Source organism: Pseudorasbora parva, chromosome 10 (genome assembly GCF_024679245.1).
Source record: "Pseudorasbora parva isolate DD20220531a chromosome 10, ASM2467924v1, whole genome shotgun sequence".
Classification (NCBI taxonomy): Eukaryota; Metazoa; Chordata; class Actinopteri; order Cypriniformes; family Gobionidae; genus Pseudorasbora; species Pseudorasbora parva.
This window is the reverse complement of record NC_090181.1, coordinates 5,443,226-5,463,209: the sequence shown is the minus strand read 5'-3', so window position 1 is coordinate 5,463,209 and position 19,984 is coordinate 5,443,226. Positions and strand designations below refer to the sequence as shown.

At 38.1% G+C, this 19,984-nt stretch overlaps 1 protein-coding gene across 1 annotated transcript in view; it reads left to right on the top strand.

Annotated features, from left to right (window-relative positions):
- babam2 (BRISC and BRCA1 A complex member 2) overlaps positions 1-19,984 on the top strand; it is a 125,772-nt gene that overhangs the window by 87,236 nt on the left and 18,552 nt on the right. Inside the window, exon 7 of the mRNA XM_067454949.1 lies at positions 14,480-14,589. Within this exon, the coding sequence (XP_067311050.1) occupies positions 14,480-14,589 (110 nt within the window). The remainder of the gene's footprint in view (positions 1-14,479; positions 14,590-19,984) is intronic.

Here is a 19,984-nt window from a genome sequence, read left to right as displayed (position 1 = left end):
TGTGTGTGTGTGTGTGTGTGTGTGTGTGTGTGTGTGTGTGTGTGTGTGTGTGTGTGTGTGCGCGTGCGCGTGCGTGTTTGTATATGTGTGTGTCTCTGTGTGTGCATGCATGTAGGTGTGTTCCTGTGCATTGTGGGTGTGTGTGTGTGTGTGTGCGTGCGTGCGTGAGTGAGTGCGTGTTTGTGCGTGCTTGCGTGAGTGCGTGTTTGTGTGTGTGCGTGTTTGTGTGTGTGCGTGAGTGAGTGCGTGTTTGTGCTTGTGGTTGTATGTGTGTCTTTCTGTGTGTGCGTGCATGTAGGTGTGTTCCTGTGCATTGTGGGTGTGTGCGTGCGTGTGTGCGTGCATGCATGCGTGTTTGTGTGTGTGTGTGTATGCGTGCATGCTTGTGTGCATGTTTGTGTGTGTGCATGTGCGTTTGTTTGTGCCCGCGTGTGTGGGTGTGCGTGTGTGTGTATGTGTATGTGTGCATGGTTTTGTGTGCATGGTTGTGTGTGTGCATGTGCGTTTGTTTGTGCCGGCGTTTTTCCGTGTGTGGGTGTGCGTGTATGTGATTTTAATGATCAGTCATTGTGATTATGTTTCATTGTATGCAAACATTTTGATTTGCGAAAAGTTGTGTTTTGGTCATTTGGAATATGGAATATTCCGTCTGATTTGTGAGTCTCTGTCATGTTGCTGTTGGTATCAATATGCAGCAGGAATCCACTTGTTCTCACTTGAGTGCACTCCTGTCACGTTGTGTTCATTTAGTGATTGTGACCAGATTTATTTGGTCGCCATTCTTCTGGGAATAAACTCAGAAGGCGCTGGAGAACACTGCTGCATCTGTTTCTCATTTGTCTCAGTTGTCCTAAAGTGCATTGTTGGGGTAGTGTTTGTGTCCAGGTCGAGCTCTCGGGTGTTGGATCGAGTATGACCAAACTTTACTTCACGTGCTGCTTGGCATCTCTTCTCTGATTATATTATCTATGTGAGAATTACTCACATTGACTCACTGCGGCGTGAGCGCCCTGGTGCGTTGACACTTCTCAGACAGGATCAAACAAGCGCGTAAAATGAGGACATCACCACGCCGCTATCACAACTACACGCCCCAAGTGCAAAGCTTATGACTTATTCCTGGCAACATATGATACGCATTGATGACAAGTCATCCTTATGAATGCATCATACTGTGTAATAAATACGTCTACTGTTTTGCCTCCACAGAGACGGGTGGCACCAACAGGGGCAAGATGGCTAGTGAAGTGTGGGAACTTAATACTTTAATGGGATTTAATACCTTTATGTTTGAATGCACCTGTCTTGTTAACTTTGGAGTCATTGGGTAAACACTGCAAACCTTACAGTGGTTTTGCTTACTAATCGCCAAGGCGTACTGTGCTGAAATGTAACTCATAGATATCCTAATATACGCCCACTGTATTATCCTGGAGAAACATCAGATTTGTTTGTAATTGTATGCCAAACATTGTGCAATAATCATAATTCACAAAAATGTACTCAATATTTAAGTATCCATAAGTATTTAAAGGTTTAGTTCACCCAAAAATGAAATTGATGTCATTAATGACTCCCCCTAATGTCGTTCCACACCCGTAAGACCTCCGTTCATCTTCAGACACAGTTTAAGATATTTTATATTTAGTCCGAGAGCGTATCTAAGTGTATGCACACTATACTGTCCATGTCCAGAAAGGGAATAAACACATCATCAAAGTAGTCCATATGAGACATCAGTGGGTTAATTAGAGTTTCTTGAAGCATCGAAAATACATTTTGGTCCAAAAATAACAAAAACCACGACTTTATTCAGCATTGTCTTCTCTTCCGCGTTTGTTTTCAGTCCTCAAATAAAGATTCAAACGGTTATGAATCAGCAGAATGATTCATGATTCGGAATCATGAATCAATCCGCTGATTCATAATGTTTTAATCTTTATTTGAGGATTGTAAACAATTATTTCATTTTTGGGTGAACTGACCCTTTAATTACATGTAATCTGGATTACATTATTAGATTAAGTGCTTGAAAATAGATTATATTACATTTTAAAATACTTTATTCTGACTAAAGTTACTTTTTTATTGTGTGCACATTCTCAAAGTGGCGGTCAAATAAGCTTAATTCATTGATTCTCCCTACTACAACTTTTTTATCTTTTAAATGTTCTTCTCTAAAAGTGACTTGGCTTGTATATGTTTAAAGGGTCCTCCAGGTCTGTGCAATTGGACACACTCTCTTGAGACCTGAGAACTGAGACCTACACAGCTTTTGATCACGGCATTTATAGAAATCATTTCACTTTTAACAAGTGTTTTCTCAACATTGCATATCTAATCACATTAATTATTATTTGGATTATCACTCCATTATAGTGTTACTTAACCATGTATTAATGTCTTGGGAAGGCATTTGTAAAATATACCAATTCACATTTCATATTTATGTATTGCAGGGGTTCCCCAACTTTTTGGGGAAATTTCTTTGACCAAATATATTTACTTGAAGTACCCGCTGAGATTTTGTAATTTAGGTCAATAATAAAAATAATAATAATAAATAATTAAATTGTTATCTGATGAAGGTTAATGATCACATGACATGCAGGCAAACAAATACAATATTTTAAAATCTTTTTAGCATTTTTTTTTTATTGTTATAGTTTTCTTTTATTATTATTTAGTTTAATAATGGGAGAAAAAAAAAATTATATATATATGTATTAGGTAAATTAGGGGATGTAGAATATGGTCATGCAGAATAAGGCATTAATATGTGCTTTATAAGTACAAATAAATAGACGATATCCTAGTAATATGTATGCTTGTTAGCAACTATGGTAGTTAATAGTGAGAATTGAACCCTAAAATAAAGTGGTATACCATATGGCACAAGATTATTCTACTCAAATCAATGTGATAAACAAGTTAGGTCAAAAATAATCTGATTACCTTGAATATGTAATTTAAATTTTGTGTTACGAACTACAATTTTTGTCATGTCATTTGGAATCAGTAACCGATTTCCTTTTCTTTCTTTCTTTTATTTATTAATTAATCTAGCTCTATTTATAAATTATTGTTCTTAGTTTGAACAGACCTTTATTCCTCATAAATTTGGTTCAAAAGCTTATTCCCTGTTTCCAGTCATCGATCAGGTGTGTGTGTGTGTGTGGTGGGGTGGGGGGGGGGGGGGGGGGGATCGTTTCCGCTACATGTTTTGCCGTAGACCACAACTCATGGCTCAATATCAAGCAGCTGTTGATTGTCCTCTGTGAGTCACACACTGCTGCCATTTCCAGGCACTGCTCCCTTTTCAAACTGCTGCTGTGTGTGTGTGTGTGTGTGTGTGTGTGTGTGTGTGTGTGTGTGTGTGTGTGTGTGTGTGTGTGTGTGTGTGTGTGTGTGTGTGTGTGTGTTTTGGAGAGAGTGGGTGGACACTTTCCCTCTATATGTTTTCATTTGACTGCCTGTAGCTACCTGAAATCATTTCACTCTCAGTTTAACTCAAGCAAGCCATTTTCTGTTCTTGTCTTTGTTCCACACTCAGAAGACTTAAAGGCCCCATTGAACTTGGCTTGTTCTTGTTTATTACCTGACACTGGAAAACTAGACTTTCTTTTCCGATGCAAGTTGACAACAAAGTTTCAAGTGTTCAAAAAGCAATGAAACATTAACTGTCATTCCATGTTAGTCTATAGCTAGACATCATGTCATTTATCTCAGCGTCTGTTCTTGTCCGACCAGTAGCGCACGGCTCTTTTAACAAGCCCATGATTTGTGGCTTTTAAAGAACATCATAAATAACCTTAAAACATGTAATTTTAGTGATTTTCATGCATACATATACATTATAAGATTTCATTTTAGATTAATGTGAAAGCTGTCTGGTTATCGTTTGATGTTCATGGAAAATCCCTCTCTAATTGTTGCTGTTTTGTTATGTTTTGTTCTTGGCTCTAAGTGAACTGATTGTGGACGGAGCATGTGACTAAACATTCGTCATCATCACAGCCCACTGATCTACACACTGTCCATGTGCAGCATGTTTTTTTGTAACAGCTCATTTGCTGCTCAAGGGATCGAATACTCAAATAGAAGGGTTCACTAGGTTGAACGCGTCCATCTATAAGTACTTTTGCATGCTAAACTGTGCATTACGACTTATGTGGTTAGAAATGTATATTTCCGTTGTATTTGTTCATCGTGAAGTCTGGGATTGGCCACATGCGTATTTCATCAACTCTATGAATAAAATGTCATCATCTTCATTGTATCTTTTGATAAGATGAGTAGCAGCTTTCTGCTCATTAGGTTGCTTCAGCCACCACACCCATTTTAAATGGTATTTGGCTCAGGCACACACACACACACACACACACCCCTTAGATACAGACACTATGGCCTAGCTGTGTTCTCCACCTTGGAGGGTGTGCCCAGATTGTTAATACAGCATGTTTCACAACCCTCCTCCACCAAATCCACCAAACCAAAAGATTTAGGGAGCACGCAACCTGTTCGAATGCATTCAGTTCATAAGTGATTGGCTCTTTTCAGTTTTCATTACCGTATTTTATTGGATATAAGTCTCAGGCTTGTACTCAAAAGTGACTTATATAATTTTTATTTTATAATTAACATCAAGCGCACGAAAAAAGAAATGTGCAAAATGCACACTTTTGGATTTGTGCTGAATGAGGGAGGTACTCTTATTTCCCACACGCTGGTAGTTTAAAACAAAACTGAAATATAATACATGTTGTTTATAATGAGTCAGTATATGTTTTTTTTCTCCCTCTCTACAATGCAGTTTTATCCCCGTGTGATTTATAATGCTTTCCTGAAAATATGGTGCATTATAATTTTTGTTACAAACACAGACCAATAAAGTGAGTAAAGAGACACTCTAAGGACACCTGTGCTGCTTTGAACACTGTCTGGTAGGATTGCTTGTCACATTTTCAGTATCTTTGTAGAAATGTTTATAGGTTATGACAGCTGTCTCTGCCACACCGATGGTCTTCTGTCAAATTGTTCCTTCCGGTAAAATATTCCTGTCTTAAAAACAAGGCGTCCCATTCCAGCATCTCTTCATTGGGCATTCATGACTGTTGAAGTCAACATGAAATTTAATTCGACACTGTTTACATGTTTCTGCCATTCAGGAGGTGAACATTATAAACATTCATTAAAAGTATAATGTTGCAAATTGGCCCAAAATGGAAATTTGGATCGAAATGGATCAAGTAGTGAGAGCATATATACCTAGGATAATAATCTTTTTTTGCCATTTTTAATATCCTAATACTTATCCAACACTTTGCAAGAGCATTTAGCTGTGATCAGCATGATTAGGTACTCCGGTTTATGATCCAAAAAAGAAAGAAAGAGAGTCCTGATGCAGCTTTTTGAGTTATATCGATGAGAGAGAATCAGGTTGATGCAGAAGATCTTTGATGGTTGGAAAGACGATGCTTTAAATTAAGAGGTCCTTTGAAGACTTCTAGCTCAGCATCATCTTCACATTAGAATTTTTCTCTTGGAGAAGGGGAGAAAGGTCTCTGATATTGTGATCAGTGATGTTTTAATGCATGGAAATGTCACACCCAAAGAAGGTGAGTGAGCCAGTAAGGGGTTGTACTTTTGGAGGGAAATTACATGATCCCTTGACTTCTAGCAGAGGGCTTTGCATGTGAAATTAGATTGGATGTTGAGAGAAGAACATTACAAGATTCTCATAATACCAATGCATACCAGAGTTAGCGAAATATCATGTAAATGGACATAGGGGAAATTGAAATTACAGCACATTCCAAAAACACTATACGTGTAATCTGGGTTAATTACAAAATCATTCCTTCAAAAGAGTTTGAATCAGTACATACAAGGAAACTGTGATTTTGTCGATCACAGAGCTTTTTTTCTTTGTGTGAAAAACATTTCTAGAATTTTTTTTACATTTGCAACAAGAAGTCACTAAACACACGATTACCATAGGATATGATTTTTGTGTGATTTTCATGCAATTAGTGCGATTTTCATATCAATAATGGATGTTTACATTATAAATGTTAAGCTGGTGTGGTGATTAGCTGCATATGAAAGGCTATATTTCATAATAATATACGTATTTCAACAACATTATGTGACTAAAGTCCACATTAGATGGTGGTTTAAAGTGAGTTTTGAGTAAAAGTGTAATATTAAAGGGGTCATAATGTTACATGCACTTTTAAAAGTTGATTGTACAGAAATGTGTGTTGGCAGTGCCTGTGCACAACCATCCTATAATGATACAAATCCATCCAGAGTTTTTTTTAATGTTTTCTCCTGTCTCATATCAAGCTGTTGGACCGTGTGACGTCACACACGCCCCTCCCATGACTGTTGATTGACAGCAGCATTTCACCTTAGACCTGCCCTGAGTGAGCTCATCATAGTCCGCCATTGTTGATACGCTGGAGCAAAATGGCGTCTAAGCGATTGTGGTGTTCTGTTCTTGGGTGTAATAATGAACGCAGCAGTCATTCTGTTGTTCCTAAATCCAAACCGCTGAAGACGCAGTGGCTGAGATTTGTTTTCGGATTTAAAACATATGTTCTCATTTTTTTTTTTTTTTGTTTGAGCTTATATGTCTCCATATTAATAACAGTCTGAGTAATTCTGAGTCTTGAACTGTAAACTCACCCGAGTTGGCTTTCTTAAATATATGTTGGTTATGTGCCCATTCAGAATATTGTATGAGCAGCATCATTTTTATTTTGGGTGTGTCATTTATACCCCACTTGCCAAAATGGGGGGTGTACATGTACGGCAAGTACATGTAGCAATCCAATCTGTCAAACAGGTTTAAAATATAGTGTTTTGTAAAGCTCTTTACAAATGAGTCTTGAAATGACTATTTGGACAAAATTACAGTTATGAATTGGTACTTTAAGGTAATGTTGAATGTTGTGGTTTTATGGAAAGCACCTGTTCTTCAAGGCCATGGTTGTAGCTGACCACTCATGTCTCTGTGTTTTCCATATGAGATGGCTCTGAGAACACTGAGCAATTCAGTCCCGTCTGTTCCTATAGTGGGGCCAAACAAATCAACTTCACCTCAAGTTTTGATTTTAGACAGCTCTTGGCTTGGAGACAGCTGTCACATCTCTACGATGTCACGACACGCAGTATGGCAAGCACCCGCGGGGAGGTCATAAAAGAAAGCAGAGTGGGCGCCCACGTGAGGGTCTTACCCGGGGCACCCTTGAGCCATGTGCCCTACCCCCGACTCCTTGACACTGACTCACTGGATTAAAGAGGAGGTTTGGGAATGTACAATACTCCCTCTCTCACTGTCCTAGACTCAGGGTCATTGAAACACTCATTAGTCATCACTGTCCTCTTCATTAGTTCTTTACAGAGAACATGTTTTAATGATGCACCTTTATATTCCCATTTAAGCAGCATTTTGCCCAAGGCACATGCTCTTTATACTTGGTTTAATAAGTAGCTATATGTTTACATGGACACTTTTTGCTTGAATGAATTCATTCCGATTGATGAATCCGAACGTAGTGTTTACATGAACGATAAATTAAGTGATTGGGTTGATGTGCGCATTTAAGTCACAAGCGGATTTAATCTTTTGACATGCGCACACTGCACAAATATACAGAGTTTGCCGCTGTTGTTGATTTTATACTAATTATATACATATATGTATGTGTGTTTATATACATACTAATTAAACACAGTACACACACATGTATTATGTAAACACAAACTTTTATTTAGGATGCAAATAATCGCGATCAATCGTTTGCCTAGCACTAATGTAAAACTGTTTAATATATATTATTTTTAAGATTTTAAAATATATTCATTAGCATCTGTTTACAGAACAGTATTGGATGAATTTTAAAATGTGATTATGAAAATAGATTAATCATTGATATGTATGTGAATGCACAAGCTCTTTCGATCTGCTTAACATATCTTAAAGGTAGGGTAGGCACTAGCTTTGAGACTCCACCCTCCCTTCAGAGCGTCTTCATAGCCACGCCTTCAAAACGCATGACCGCTCACAAACAGAGCAGAGTCTGCAAAGTAAGATACGACATGTCTCAAAGCACATAACATTACAATAATAATGAACGTGAGGAGCTCTTACTTGTACCACCTGACTGCTGCAGATTAATTTTGCCGTTGATAGTGTTGCCATAGAAAAGTACAGGTTGTAATTAGTGTTGGGCCAATAGGCAATGCCATCGTCCATTGACAGAAATCATGATGTTGATTTCCCCGCCCCCTGCAAATTATGAAGTTGTTCCCTAATAATTGAATTGTAGTCGTACTAAAGGTAAAAATGTATAATTTTATAACATAATATAACATATCCTGAAATGAAACAAATGGAAACAAGAACATTTAAGTAGTGAACAAACAATTGTATTCTATGACAAAGATTGTTTTATTAGATTGTTTAAATACATAGTAAGTATGTATTTTTAGTAATGTTTAAATGGTTTAATTTTTGTCAATTTGATATTTACTAATTTCCTTGCGAGTGCCGTCAAGATTAATCTCTGGTGCCGTACGCTTGCCACAAGAGCCCGCTGATTATTCTGATTGGCTGTGGTTTTTGACTGATTTTGTTTCATCTCGTAGTCGCGCTGGGTGTTGTGTGGACAGATAAATGGCTTGACGCTGAAATCGCATTGCATCTTTTAGGACACGGCTCAAGCGCAACCCCTCAATGTCATTGTCCATCGCAATGTTTTACTGTAGACATCGTCTGATGCCCATTTGGTAGACATCGCCTAACCCTATAGTTGCAATCTCATAATCATGGTTATGACATGCTGTGAGGTCAACATAAGCTTGTTGTTTTGGTTCAGGAGGAACTGTTAAAGGCGGCTGCCGTGTTTGTGGCGCAGCATTTATCATACACTTACATGAATTTGCTTTGGCAGATGATATCAAAGTAAGTTAGAAGAAAGTGCATATATTGTGTTATCAAATGAGTTTCATAAGCAAAACTGACTTGATGCTAAAGACAATAGACTGCTTCCAAAAGACTGGTTATTGACTTTTGAAAACAGCATTACTGCTTTCTCAATACTTTCATTTGAACTGGCGGTGTCAGCACAGAGCGGAGAACTATTTGCCTGGTTATATTTTGGAACTGCTTCTCATTGTAATAAAACGTTCTGGAGCTTTTAACATTTTATTGACCTTTGCTTTTGTCATTATTGAATTCTTACATTTCAGTAATTGTTCCTTTGAAATTAGTTTGAGCCACATTCAAAGATACAAAAAATAGCCAATATATATCTTACATGACAAATAATTATTTTACTATTTGAAATGTATTCATTGTAGGTCAATGTAATACACAGCCTTTCATAGATAATTACTTTATTGAACTGACTTGAAATGTTTGCTTCATTGGAGAACGTCTTGAAAATGATATTCAATGTTTGTTCCTATACAAATACCAGTCATGCGAGAATATTTCTACTCTATCTCGTTCTTATTGTGGCAGCCATAACCCAACAATCCAACCAATGCCCATCAGCAAGTATGAATTATGTCTCCGGGAACATGGTTCATACCATTAGGCTGTACTGATGAAAGCTGATTAAATCAAGCAACACCTTGGGATGTAGACGTCCCACCCCCCACCCCAGCTCAGGTCCGTGTCGTATGATAGCGTCTGATGAAGAGCAAGAAGAGACAGACGACAAGGGTAGCCATCAGCTTTGCGCTTGACATTTTGTTCCTCTTGCGTTCATCAGATTCACACGTTTGCCCTCAGAGCTTCATCAAATAGATGCTTTTCAACAGCAGCCCCATTCTGCTGACTGAATTATGAACCCTTTTTTTTCATTATTAAAAATGAGGTTTTCTAGCCCCAGAAGGTCTGTCCTGCTTGTACAACATTTAGAAATGTTTTTAAATCATCTTAAGTAATGAACTCAAGCTTTCTTGCTGAATTTATGAGTCAAAAGCATGATTTTAAATGCTGTGAAGCTTATCTGTTTGGATGTTTCCAGTATGATCCCTGGAGGCTACATTCATTTCAGAGGGCTTTGAAATCTACTGGACCAATGTCCAATTCACAGTAGTGCATATTGATAAGAAATAAGCTTACAAAACACCAAAACACATATCAATATATGATCAAAATTGGCTGTAGATCAGCATTGTTTAACATTTTGATCTTTCATTTGAAAAAATTCACAAAAATCGAACCTTTCTTTGAAGTAAAAGATTTCATAATCATATTTTTTGGGGGGTCACATTAGGAAATAAATGTTTTTCCCAAAACACGCTGGCCCCAATTTTTGCCAACCCTATAATATTTTATGAGTAAAATATCTCTGAAGCATATTCCCATTAATATTTGCATTTTTTAGCACAGCAGGATGACTAAACATGAAATTGTCTATATGATTTCTTGTTTCATAAACGCAAAGGCCAAATTCCCTTAATCATCCATCACAATGAGTAAAACCACAGAATATAGTTCTGATGTGCAGCAAAATATTGTTGAGCTTCACAAAATAGAAAGTGACTATAAAAAAATGCCCATTTCCACCATCAGTCTTAATCCACTAAACGTGTTTCTAAGGACGTGTCTATATGAGGAGAAGTGTTTGAGTGGCCAAAGACTCTCCAGGATCAGAGATGGGGAATTGCAGAGATAAGTTGATTTAAAAAATCAAAACCTGACAGCCTTTGCTAGAAATCTTAACATGGGCCATGGTTGGATCTTCCATGTAGGACAACGATCCAAAACAAACATCAAAATTAACACAAAAGGAAGCTTCTGCCATGGCCGTCCCAGTTCCCTGACCTGAACCTTATAGAAAATGAGTGATGAACTGAAGAGAAGAGAGTATCTGAAGGGTCTGGAGACGTTCTGTATGATGGAATGGTCTCTGATTTTATGTCAGGTGTTCTCCAAACTCAGAGAAGACGACTCAGAGCTGTTATCTTGGCAAAGGAGGTTGCAAGGGGTATTTATTAAAAGGGTGCCAACAATTATGGCCAACGTGTTTTGGAGAAATGCATTTATTATATTCATAATGGGATTTTAGTTAAGATTATATTTTGGCAAATGTTTGGAATGAAAGATCAAAAGGATAAACAATGCAGATTTATTTTTAAAGCCATCTTTGATCATATTTATTAGTGGTGCCAATAATTCCCGCCACAGATGTACACACGGTAACAAAAAATAATGTAGAAAAACAAGAAAATTACCAGTACGTTTTCTGTTAAGTTAAAGGACATTTACTTCAACCCTAAAACACAACACAATAGGGCTTTTCACAATGCACTTAACCCTAGGTTATCATCATTTTAAACCACACTTTTACCACAGTTAGAGAGAAAATTAATTCAGAAGTGGTGTTAACCCCGCATTGTGGTGCCAAACTTGGTGCCAAACAATGTGGTGCTGAAATGTTACAGCCAGATGCTTAGCAACAGAGAACCAATCGCATGCCTCATATTCATGTCCTTTGGACAGTCACAAGAAAACTGCGTTTGAGTGGGAAAATGTCAAATGGTTATGAAAAACACATTAGTTGTTGTGAAGAGATCATTTCACTCTTACTCTTATACTGTAGTCCGAAAAGTTCAGGAAAAACTTGATAGCACAGTCAACAATATATAATATGAGGATGAGCAACGCTTTGTAATCAGGTCGATTGCCTCATTCATCCAGTCAATGACTGTGGTGAAAATATGCAAATAACAATGTTATCTCAGGGTTTAGGAATGTAGAGTGAAACATCGCCATATGAATACACAGGATTAAAGGGTCAGTTCACCCACAAACGAATAAATAATTCAAATTATCCCATGATTTATTCACCCTTAAGCCATCCTAGGTGTATGACATTCAGACGAATGCAATATTACAAGTTATATTAAAAAAAATGTCCTAGCTAATCCAAGCTTTTTAATGGCCGTGAGTACCTTGAATAGAGTTGAATATGGAAGGCGGTCTGGGCTAGATATTTTACTTTATAAAGTTTTAAATATGGATTTTTTTCTTACAAAAACCCATTGATTTGCTTCAGAAGGCCTTTATTAACCCCCTGGAACCTTATGGATTACTTTTATAATGAAAATTCAATCAAATTTTGCCATTTACTGAGATTATAATGCTTGTGAAATGCTTTTTAATATAACTCTGATTGTATTCGTCTGTAAGAAGAATGTCATATACACCTGGGATTGCTTGAGGACCAGTAAATTATGGGCTAATTAAACATTTTGGGTGAACTATCCCTTTAAGACTCACTGTCAGCTTTTGAGATTGACAACCGCATTTACTTACAGATGTGATTCTCGAATGTCCCGTTCACACAGCAACTTACAGTAGCGTCTCGAATACTGTCTGTATGGACGTTCAACAGGAGTCAAGCTCATATTCTCTTACCAGTTACTATTACAACAGTGACCAAAGATGACGTTGTCTATAAAACAAATGCTCTTTTAACATGACAAGAGTCCAATCGAGCCTCGAGATCCTCCATCAAATCTTCATTAACTGAAAGCAGCTTTTATATCTGGGAGGAGAGTGGAGCATTTGAGTCGTGAGGAGAACACAAAAAAACACACAAAAAAACGGGATCAGCTCCAGTGGAGAACAACGACTGGATCTAAAACCTTCAGATTGCACACAGTTCATTTTTCCATCGCTGTACGATACCGAAACCACACGCAGCACGCGGTAGACACCTGGTTGTGCAGTGCAGAGCGACTCTCAACAAGATAACCCACACTCCATTCCGTAGTTCTTCCCATATTGATTCACAGGTGTTGTACAAGTTTTGAATCTCAAATTGCTTTGTATTGTGCTTTAGAGTTAAATGAATTGTCTTTAAAAGTGATGGATGTAGTTCTAGCAGAAAAAAATTACTATACCATACAATTACATTTTCCTATTTTTTATCAGCGTAAACATCTTTGACCAGAAAGCACTATTCTGTGCAAGTACATAAACAGAAAGCACTCTAGCTACACAAACTTCATGCATCATTGTCAATTGTGTTCAAAATGCCAACACGTTAACATTTCTGAAAGGGACACCAATATAACAGCAGCATCACAATAGCAAACACAAAACTTGAGTCTTGTAGTGTGTTGTTAGACTTGACCGTGATCAGAAAAAATTGCAAACATTTGTTCTTTTGGGGATTTAAATGTATTGTGTGCTTTTCTAATGTAGCAGATAAATCCGTTGGCGCTCATAATTGGACTAGCCAGAGCAGTACAATTCTGTTAGAGATGAGAGCCGGTTTGATATTACATCAAGTAGACTGTCGGGCTGCTGCTGAATGTGTGTCCCGTTCACATATCAAGGCTGAGCTCGCTGTTTCTCCCCAGACCTCAATGTGCCTCACTGAGTTATGCATTAGCTTATCCCGCACACGTCCCCTCTAACTGGTAACGTCACATATCCAACGCACACGGCTCGCTCTAATGGGAGCAGAGGTTACACGGCAGGCAGCAATTATCACAAATGGATGAGTTCAAACCGACTGAAAGACATTTGATTAAAGCCCTTCGTTAGCGCCACCGTGCTAATGACGTACGTCAGGGCCTAGCTCTAGGAAAACAGCACAGGAACAGAAAGTATCATCTAGAGTCCCTCCGGAAACTTCGGATGTGATAAGCTTGAGATTGGCAGATGTGGCCGTTGTTGGAGCTAAAGCTAATTCAGCGTGAATTCTGGTTGTAGTCTTTTCCTGCCAAAATCCCACACCACCTTCAGATGAGAAGTTGCTCAGCACCAGCCGGGCCAGTCTGTCTGCCAGCTAAAGGCCTTCAACGTTTCCCAATTTGCATCAGGCTTTTTATCCTTAGTGCTATCTTCATGCATTGCAAGACCTATTGCATGGTCCCACAATGCATTCCCCCAAAACACACAAAAAAACAAATATATATATATACCCCCATTTCTGCTGTCTTTCCAAGCATATGATTACTTGACCATTCCTATATCATTACGGAGGCGGTGCTAATGCAGAAATCAAAATGTGTCATAGCAATCCCTAAGACTTTTATCTGTTGCATGCTTTGACTTGTGTACAATAATGAATGACTTTGGATCAGAACTGTTACCCACAACCAAATATTCGCCGCCCACCAGTTAACCAGAGAACCACTGATCAGGGTACTCCATATTCTTTTATCACACAAATAAATATGAAACTTACAAAATTTGCATTCATTTTACATATTATCTTGAACCAAAAAAACTGTTTGTTTTATATTTGGATGTATGGTTTTTTAGCTAAGCAGACACAGTTGTTGCTCAATGCTCATAATCTCAAAAGGCAAAAAAAGAACCGATTAATAGGCTTAGCATTGGCATGCTTTTATGATATCCTGCCAACCGTATACTTGCTTGTCTATACAGTTTATAATATAACAATGTATAAATATTTATTTTGCTTTATTCCTCTCTCAGGACACAGCACTGGATCCAGGAGAGGATGTGGCGCTTCTTTCTGTGAGCTTTGAAGACGCTGAAGCCACACAAGTCTTTCCGAAACTCTATCTGTCTCCCAGCATTGAGCAGTGAGTGTCTTCACACCCTATTCCAAAATTATTTCTCCCATGATATCCTGAATTGTGACATTAAAGAACCCTTGGAAATTGAGGCAGGACATTTCAAAGGGGTCGTGTGGGTTTGTGCATGTATACGATCTGCAAAGTTACATAGCTCATAGTCTACACACAAACGGATAGAACAATGATTCAGACCTGCCTAAAACACCTTGATCCGAGTCCAGATATTACTTCCTCAAACACTGGCTGTATACAAAGAGTGCTTACCACTGTGAAACGTTCTGCTCAAATTGTTCATGCAAAGTTGGTTCCGATTGATAGGCTTGATTATCCAGATTCTCAGAATACAACAACATTATTTAGTGTGTTTACAATCGGTTAAAGCCTTGGAAGCTGAAGCCGACACAGAGCACTCTGGGCTTTTCAGAAGGAGAGTCTTTGTAGAAATCAGCGTGTTTCAGACAGACTGGGAGTAGAGGAGCTGCAATAATGTACAGTGTGTGTGGGGTGGACATTCTCGTTTTAGCATTTTATTTGGTTACCTTCGCTTTTGCCTTTGGCTTGCTCAGTTGGGGACAATTAATATTCAACTATATTTCTGTTCTGCCCACATTGACACTATATGATAACTGAAATTAGCTGGATAACATCACAGTTTTCTCCAGAGCGGCTGTACAGCCGAATCAAATTTTGTTGCATTATTTTCCTGTTTAACACCGCTTTGTAACAATCGTCATGGTAAAAAGCGCTATATAAATAAAGTTGACTTGACTTAACTTAAAGTTAGGGCCCATTATCACAGAAAAGACAACATTTTAAATGTCTGTATTTGCTAATATTATTATTATTAGTCTCCATGAAATCAACGGTGAAATTGTCTTTCTGTTGTGATGTATATATCCGAGTGAAACCAGAAGAAAAATGTCAGGCTTGATTTGTTTCAATCATATTTAAAACGTCTGATGTTTCTTGATGAGTTATTAATACACAGGCGGTGTGAGAATTGCTTTCCAGGTCTGTGGGCTGTTATTTAAGAGATTCAAGCACATGCCTCATGACACACCTTATCCAACCGTCAACTTGAGTAAATGAACTAAAGACGGCACTTCCTCTTCTGCTATTTACTTCCTGAAATCCTGGAGGAATTGAGAATCGGTCAGTAAAACAGTTTACGCAAGGACCAAAAGAGCCGTTGTCAAAGGGTTCGTGTTCAGTTATTGATGCGACTTGCAGAAACATTTCTCACTCTTTCAGTTTGTGTACAAAATAAAATTCCTCGTTTTCAACAGTGCAACCTAGAATTAGTTTGACCATTCTTTTATTAGTTAGCACCATAAAAGAGCAGTGGAAGATGCTCAGAAACAGCGGTACTCTCATCCGCTCCTGGTTTCGTTATTTCACGTGACCTTCCTACAACCATTTAGGAATTTGTAGATAATCAAAAACTTTTTTTATGAAATCCTTGGAATAGAAGAAAGAGAACTATTCCTTCTGTTCTTTTCCCCTGAATGCATAGAGCACTATTATGAGTGCCCACTTTTTAAACAGCCTTGGTTCTGAAAGTGTTTTTATCTATTTATTTTCTCAATTTCACCCTCAGAACTCATAGTAGCTCTGTATTAAAAGGTTTATTCATTCTCGCCAGCAATCGATTTTTCTGTGGACTTCTTGAACCCGGTTATTGTGCTCTTCCAAGCTGTATATACAGAGGCTTCATCGAAAAATTCTGATTGATAATTGAAACTAAATATGCGGTATAAACTTGCAATCTACTTTGTCAATCATGACCCTTTAGTTAGCCTGACATTTCCCTCTGCCCTCTTCAGTAAGAAGAACTCAAGGTCATTTCTCAGAAGGAATGGAGGAGACTTCAGCATGACTTCACAACAGATAGATCTCAGTGGGCAAGGTCTGTTAATGCCAGCCTCTGGGTTCCTGATGATTTTTTTTGTCTTTCATTCTCTGCTGTCCTCCATCCACTCAAATCAGCACAAACAAGCCCGTTTGTTTGCTCTCCAGCCATGTCAGCTTCTATCTGTCACGGCCACGCTCTCTCCACCCCGTTACATTACGGGGGTTTGGATAATGCAGGACCGCACAGGGTTGACCTTGCCTCCACGCATGCACGTTAACTGTTCAGACTAGGGCGACTTAGAAGGGACAGGCGGGCGTGTGTGTGTGTGTGTGTGTGTGTGTGTGTGTGTGTGTGTGTGTGTGTGTGTGTGTGTGTGTGTGTGTGTGTGTGTGTGTGTGTGTGTGTGTGTGTGTGTGTGTGTGTGTGTGTGTGTGTGTGTGTGTGTGTGTGTGTGTGTGTGTGTGTGTGTGTTTTACAAAGGTAGAGCCAGGGGGACAAAACAATGGTGGGATTGTGGAAACTTGTGCTCCTGAGGACATACCTGAAAAATAATGAATTCTACAACAGCGGCACAGTGTTTTTGAAGCACACTTTTCTGTCTGGGATTTGAACTTTTTGCACACACACAAATGCTCACACAAACTTGTAAACAGACTTTTTTGTCATGTGTGGGTGGATGTTTTTAAGACTTGTACCTGGTTTTGTATCAGGCTTTTGTTGTGCCGATGGTAGTTCTGTGTGTGTATGCACACATTTCCTGTGCCGCCAGCTCTGTTCTGTTGTTTTTGGTGCTGATGTTCATGTTATGTTGGCTAAACTCCAGCACAATCTATAGATTTGCTAAAAGAGATATTCCAACCAAAATTGGAAAATCTGTAGTCTCATATCATTTCAACACTTTCGTTTTCTGTGGAAAGTAAAAGAAGCGTCTCTTTTTCACACAATAAAAGCATTGCATCTATAGTCTTTTTGGAACCATATGATAGCTTAAAATATAAGTAGTTAAGGCTTGTTCACAGCAATTACTATAATGGTACTATTTTATTTTACAGCCCTGTTCCACATATACAGACTATGTACTTATTAAAGTAATTACAATAACTAGGTAATAACAAGGTACTAGTCCTGAACCTACACCTAACCCTAACCCATGTGGTTGCCTTATGTTTCTTTCTTGGGTAAGTACACATACTGTAAAATAAAGTGTAACTACCAGTGTTGGGGGTAACTCATTACATGTAACTTGAGTTACGTAATCAGATTACTTTTCAAGTTACTAATAAAATAATGCATTACTTTTAAAATTTACAACAAAATACCTGAGTTACTTTTTCAAATAAGTCACACAAGTTACTTTGTTTTCCCATTTATTGACTGTCACAATATTGTCATATCTCAAAATCGTAAGTGTGGAGTCGCAGGGGTGTAAACATGATGGTTAGGCTAAATGTGAGCGTGCATTTACTAATCTCTTTTGCACAAAACAAGATTCAGTATTCCTCAAAATTAATAACATCTGTAAAATGCAAACCTCCAATAATTAATTAAATTTTAAATAAATCAAAAAAGTCCAAATCAAATTTACTTATGCATTACTTTTATTAAAAGTTACTAAGTAACGAAATTAGTTACTCTTAAGGGAGTAACGCAATATTGTAATGCATTACTTTTCAAAGTAACTTTCCCCAACACTGCTAACCACTTAAGCGATAACTATATGAGTATCCACACCAGTGGACAATGTCTTCAAAACTTATAAGCCCTCAAAACTTATTTGTATTTGTCTAATTTAAAATATGCCATGTAAAGACCTGCTGTGGCAAGTTCAACATAATTTATGAAGATCTGCCAACCCAATCTCATGGGAAAAATCTCATGGGAAAACTACAAGGTGGCGTTTTAATATGAATTCATATGATAACACAAAAAATATATATTTTTTTAAAACAAAGGACCTCAACCCACTGTCACTGGGGGAGTAGGCAGAGCATATACGTTTTTTTATGAAATTATGAGAATTCGTACAAATTAGCCACCAATTTGCCAATTAAATGTGTTGGTTCTGCAATGGTTCTCATGTGACATGAACAAGCACAACATGGCAAGTTTGATTTCGCAAGATACATTTTCTGAAAAAAACACAAAGTTCTAGGTTTCCTCACACAGAGCCAAAATAGTGCTAAGTAGCACTAAAAGTGGTTTCCTTGGCTTGTAATCATAGGGAAACCACTTTAAGTGCTATATATCTTTAAAGGGGCCATACAGAACCTTTGTCAAATGGTGCTATGAAGAACAATAAGAGGTGCATTCATTAAAAGACTACAGCCAGTCACCATCTTTGTCTCATCCTCCAGTTGTAATCCACCTTCCACAGAATTTAAACTGGAACGGACTGTCTTGTTGCATCCCACCACCCCAATTGTCCTTAGATTTTAGATATTTTACTCCACTCTCATATGTTTGCAATGAATGATAATTTACAACAATAGCAAAAACTGAGAATCATGTTATCTTAAGGAAATACACTGTATTTTAAATTTTATTTATCATTATCCTTTCACTAACTAAACTAATGGGTCCTGCACACTGTGCGATTTTTCAAAATCCTTTGCGAATGTCTCTTGTCAGACTGTACGAACATGATCCCCGATGTAAGCCATGTCACACTGTGAGATCTCAGTGTCATTAATGTCAGACTGCACGATAGTGAAGGTGACTCGTCCAGAGTTTTATATCATCAATGAATGACACGTTCGATGACGGTGAGCTGCATTACACGCGGGACTGAAATGCTGGCTACAAAGAAATCTCTAGCTCTCGTTTTGGTCATAATTTGTCTTGAAAAACTGAGATATTTGACGGTCGTGGTAGGAGAAGTCACACTGCAGGATTGTGTGCCAAATCTTCTGACACTGCCAGAATTTCGTCTGAGGTAAAATTTGATCGCAGCACTCATTAATCGGCTGCCGGTGAACATGTCAAAGTAACGACCAAAGACGTCAGATTTTAGCCTAGGATCAGAGGAATCTTTTTAGGATTTGCTAAATTTGTCTCAGACGGCCAAATCGTGGCCAAAATCGCAGTGTGCTTAAGGCTTAAGAGAGCATTTGAGAACCTTTTAAGAACTATACAGGGGTTTAATGGGTTACTTGCATGGCAGTGGTGCTATAGCACCTCAAACACCCCAAAGAACCGGTGAAGAACCTATTTTTTCTGTGTATCATATGTAAAAAAAATAATAAAAAAAAATGATTGTAATGCTGAAGACATAAAGATTACTTTGTTTAGTTGTCTGTTTTTGGAGCATGATGAGTTTTGGCCAGGATATTTAGGCCCTGTTTACACCTGGTATTAAGATGCACTTTAGTCGATCAGATCACAAGTGGACTGTGCTAAATACAGGTGTAAACGGGGTCTAAAACGTTTTGTGCTTGTCCACTTCCGATAACTTCCAGAGACAGTCAAACGCATTCGAACTTATTGCTTTCGTAGTGTAGATGCTCATGTGTTTGAATTCTTTCAAACAGCCACTAAAGACCGTCTACTCCA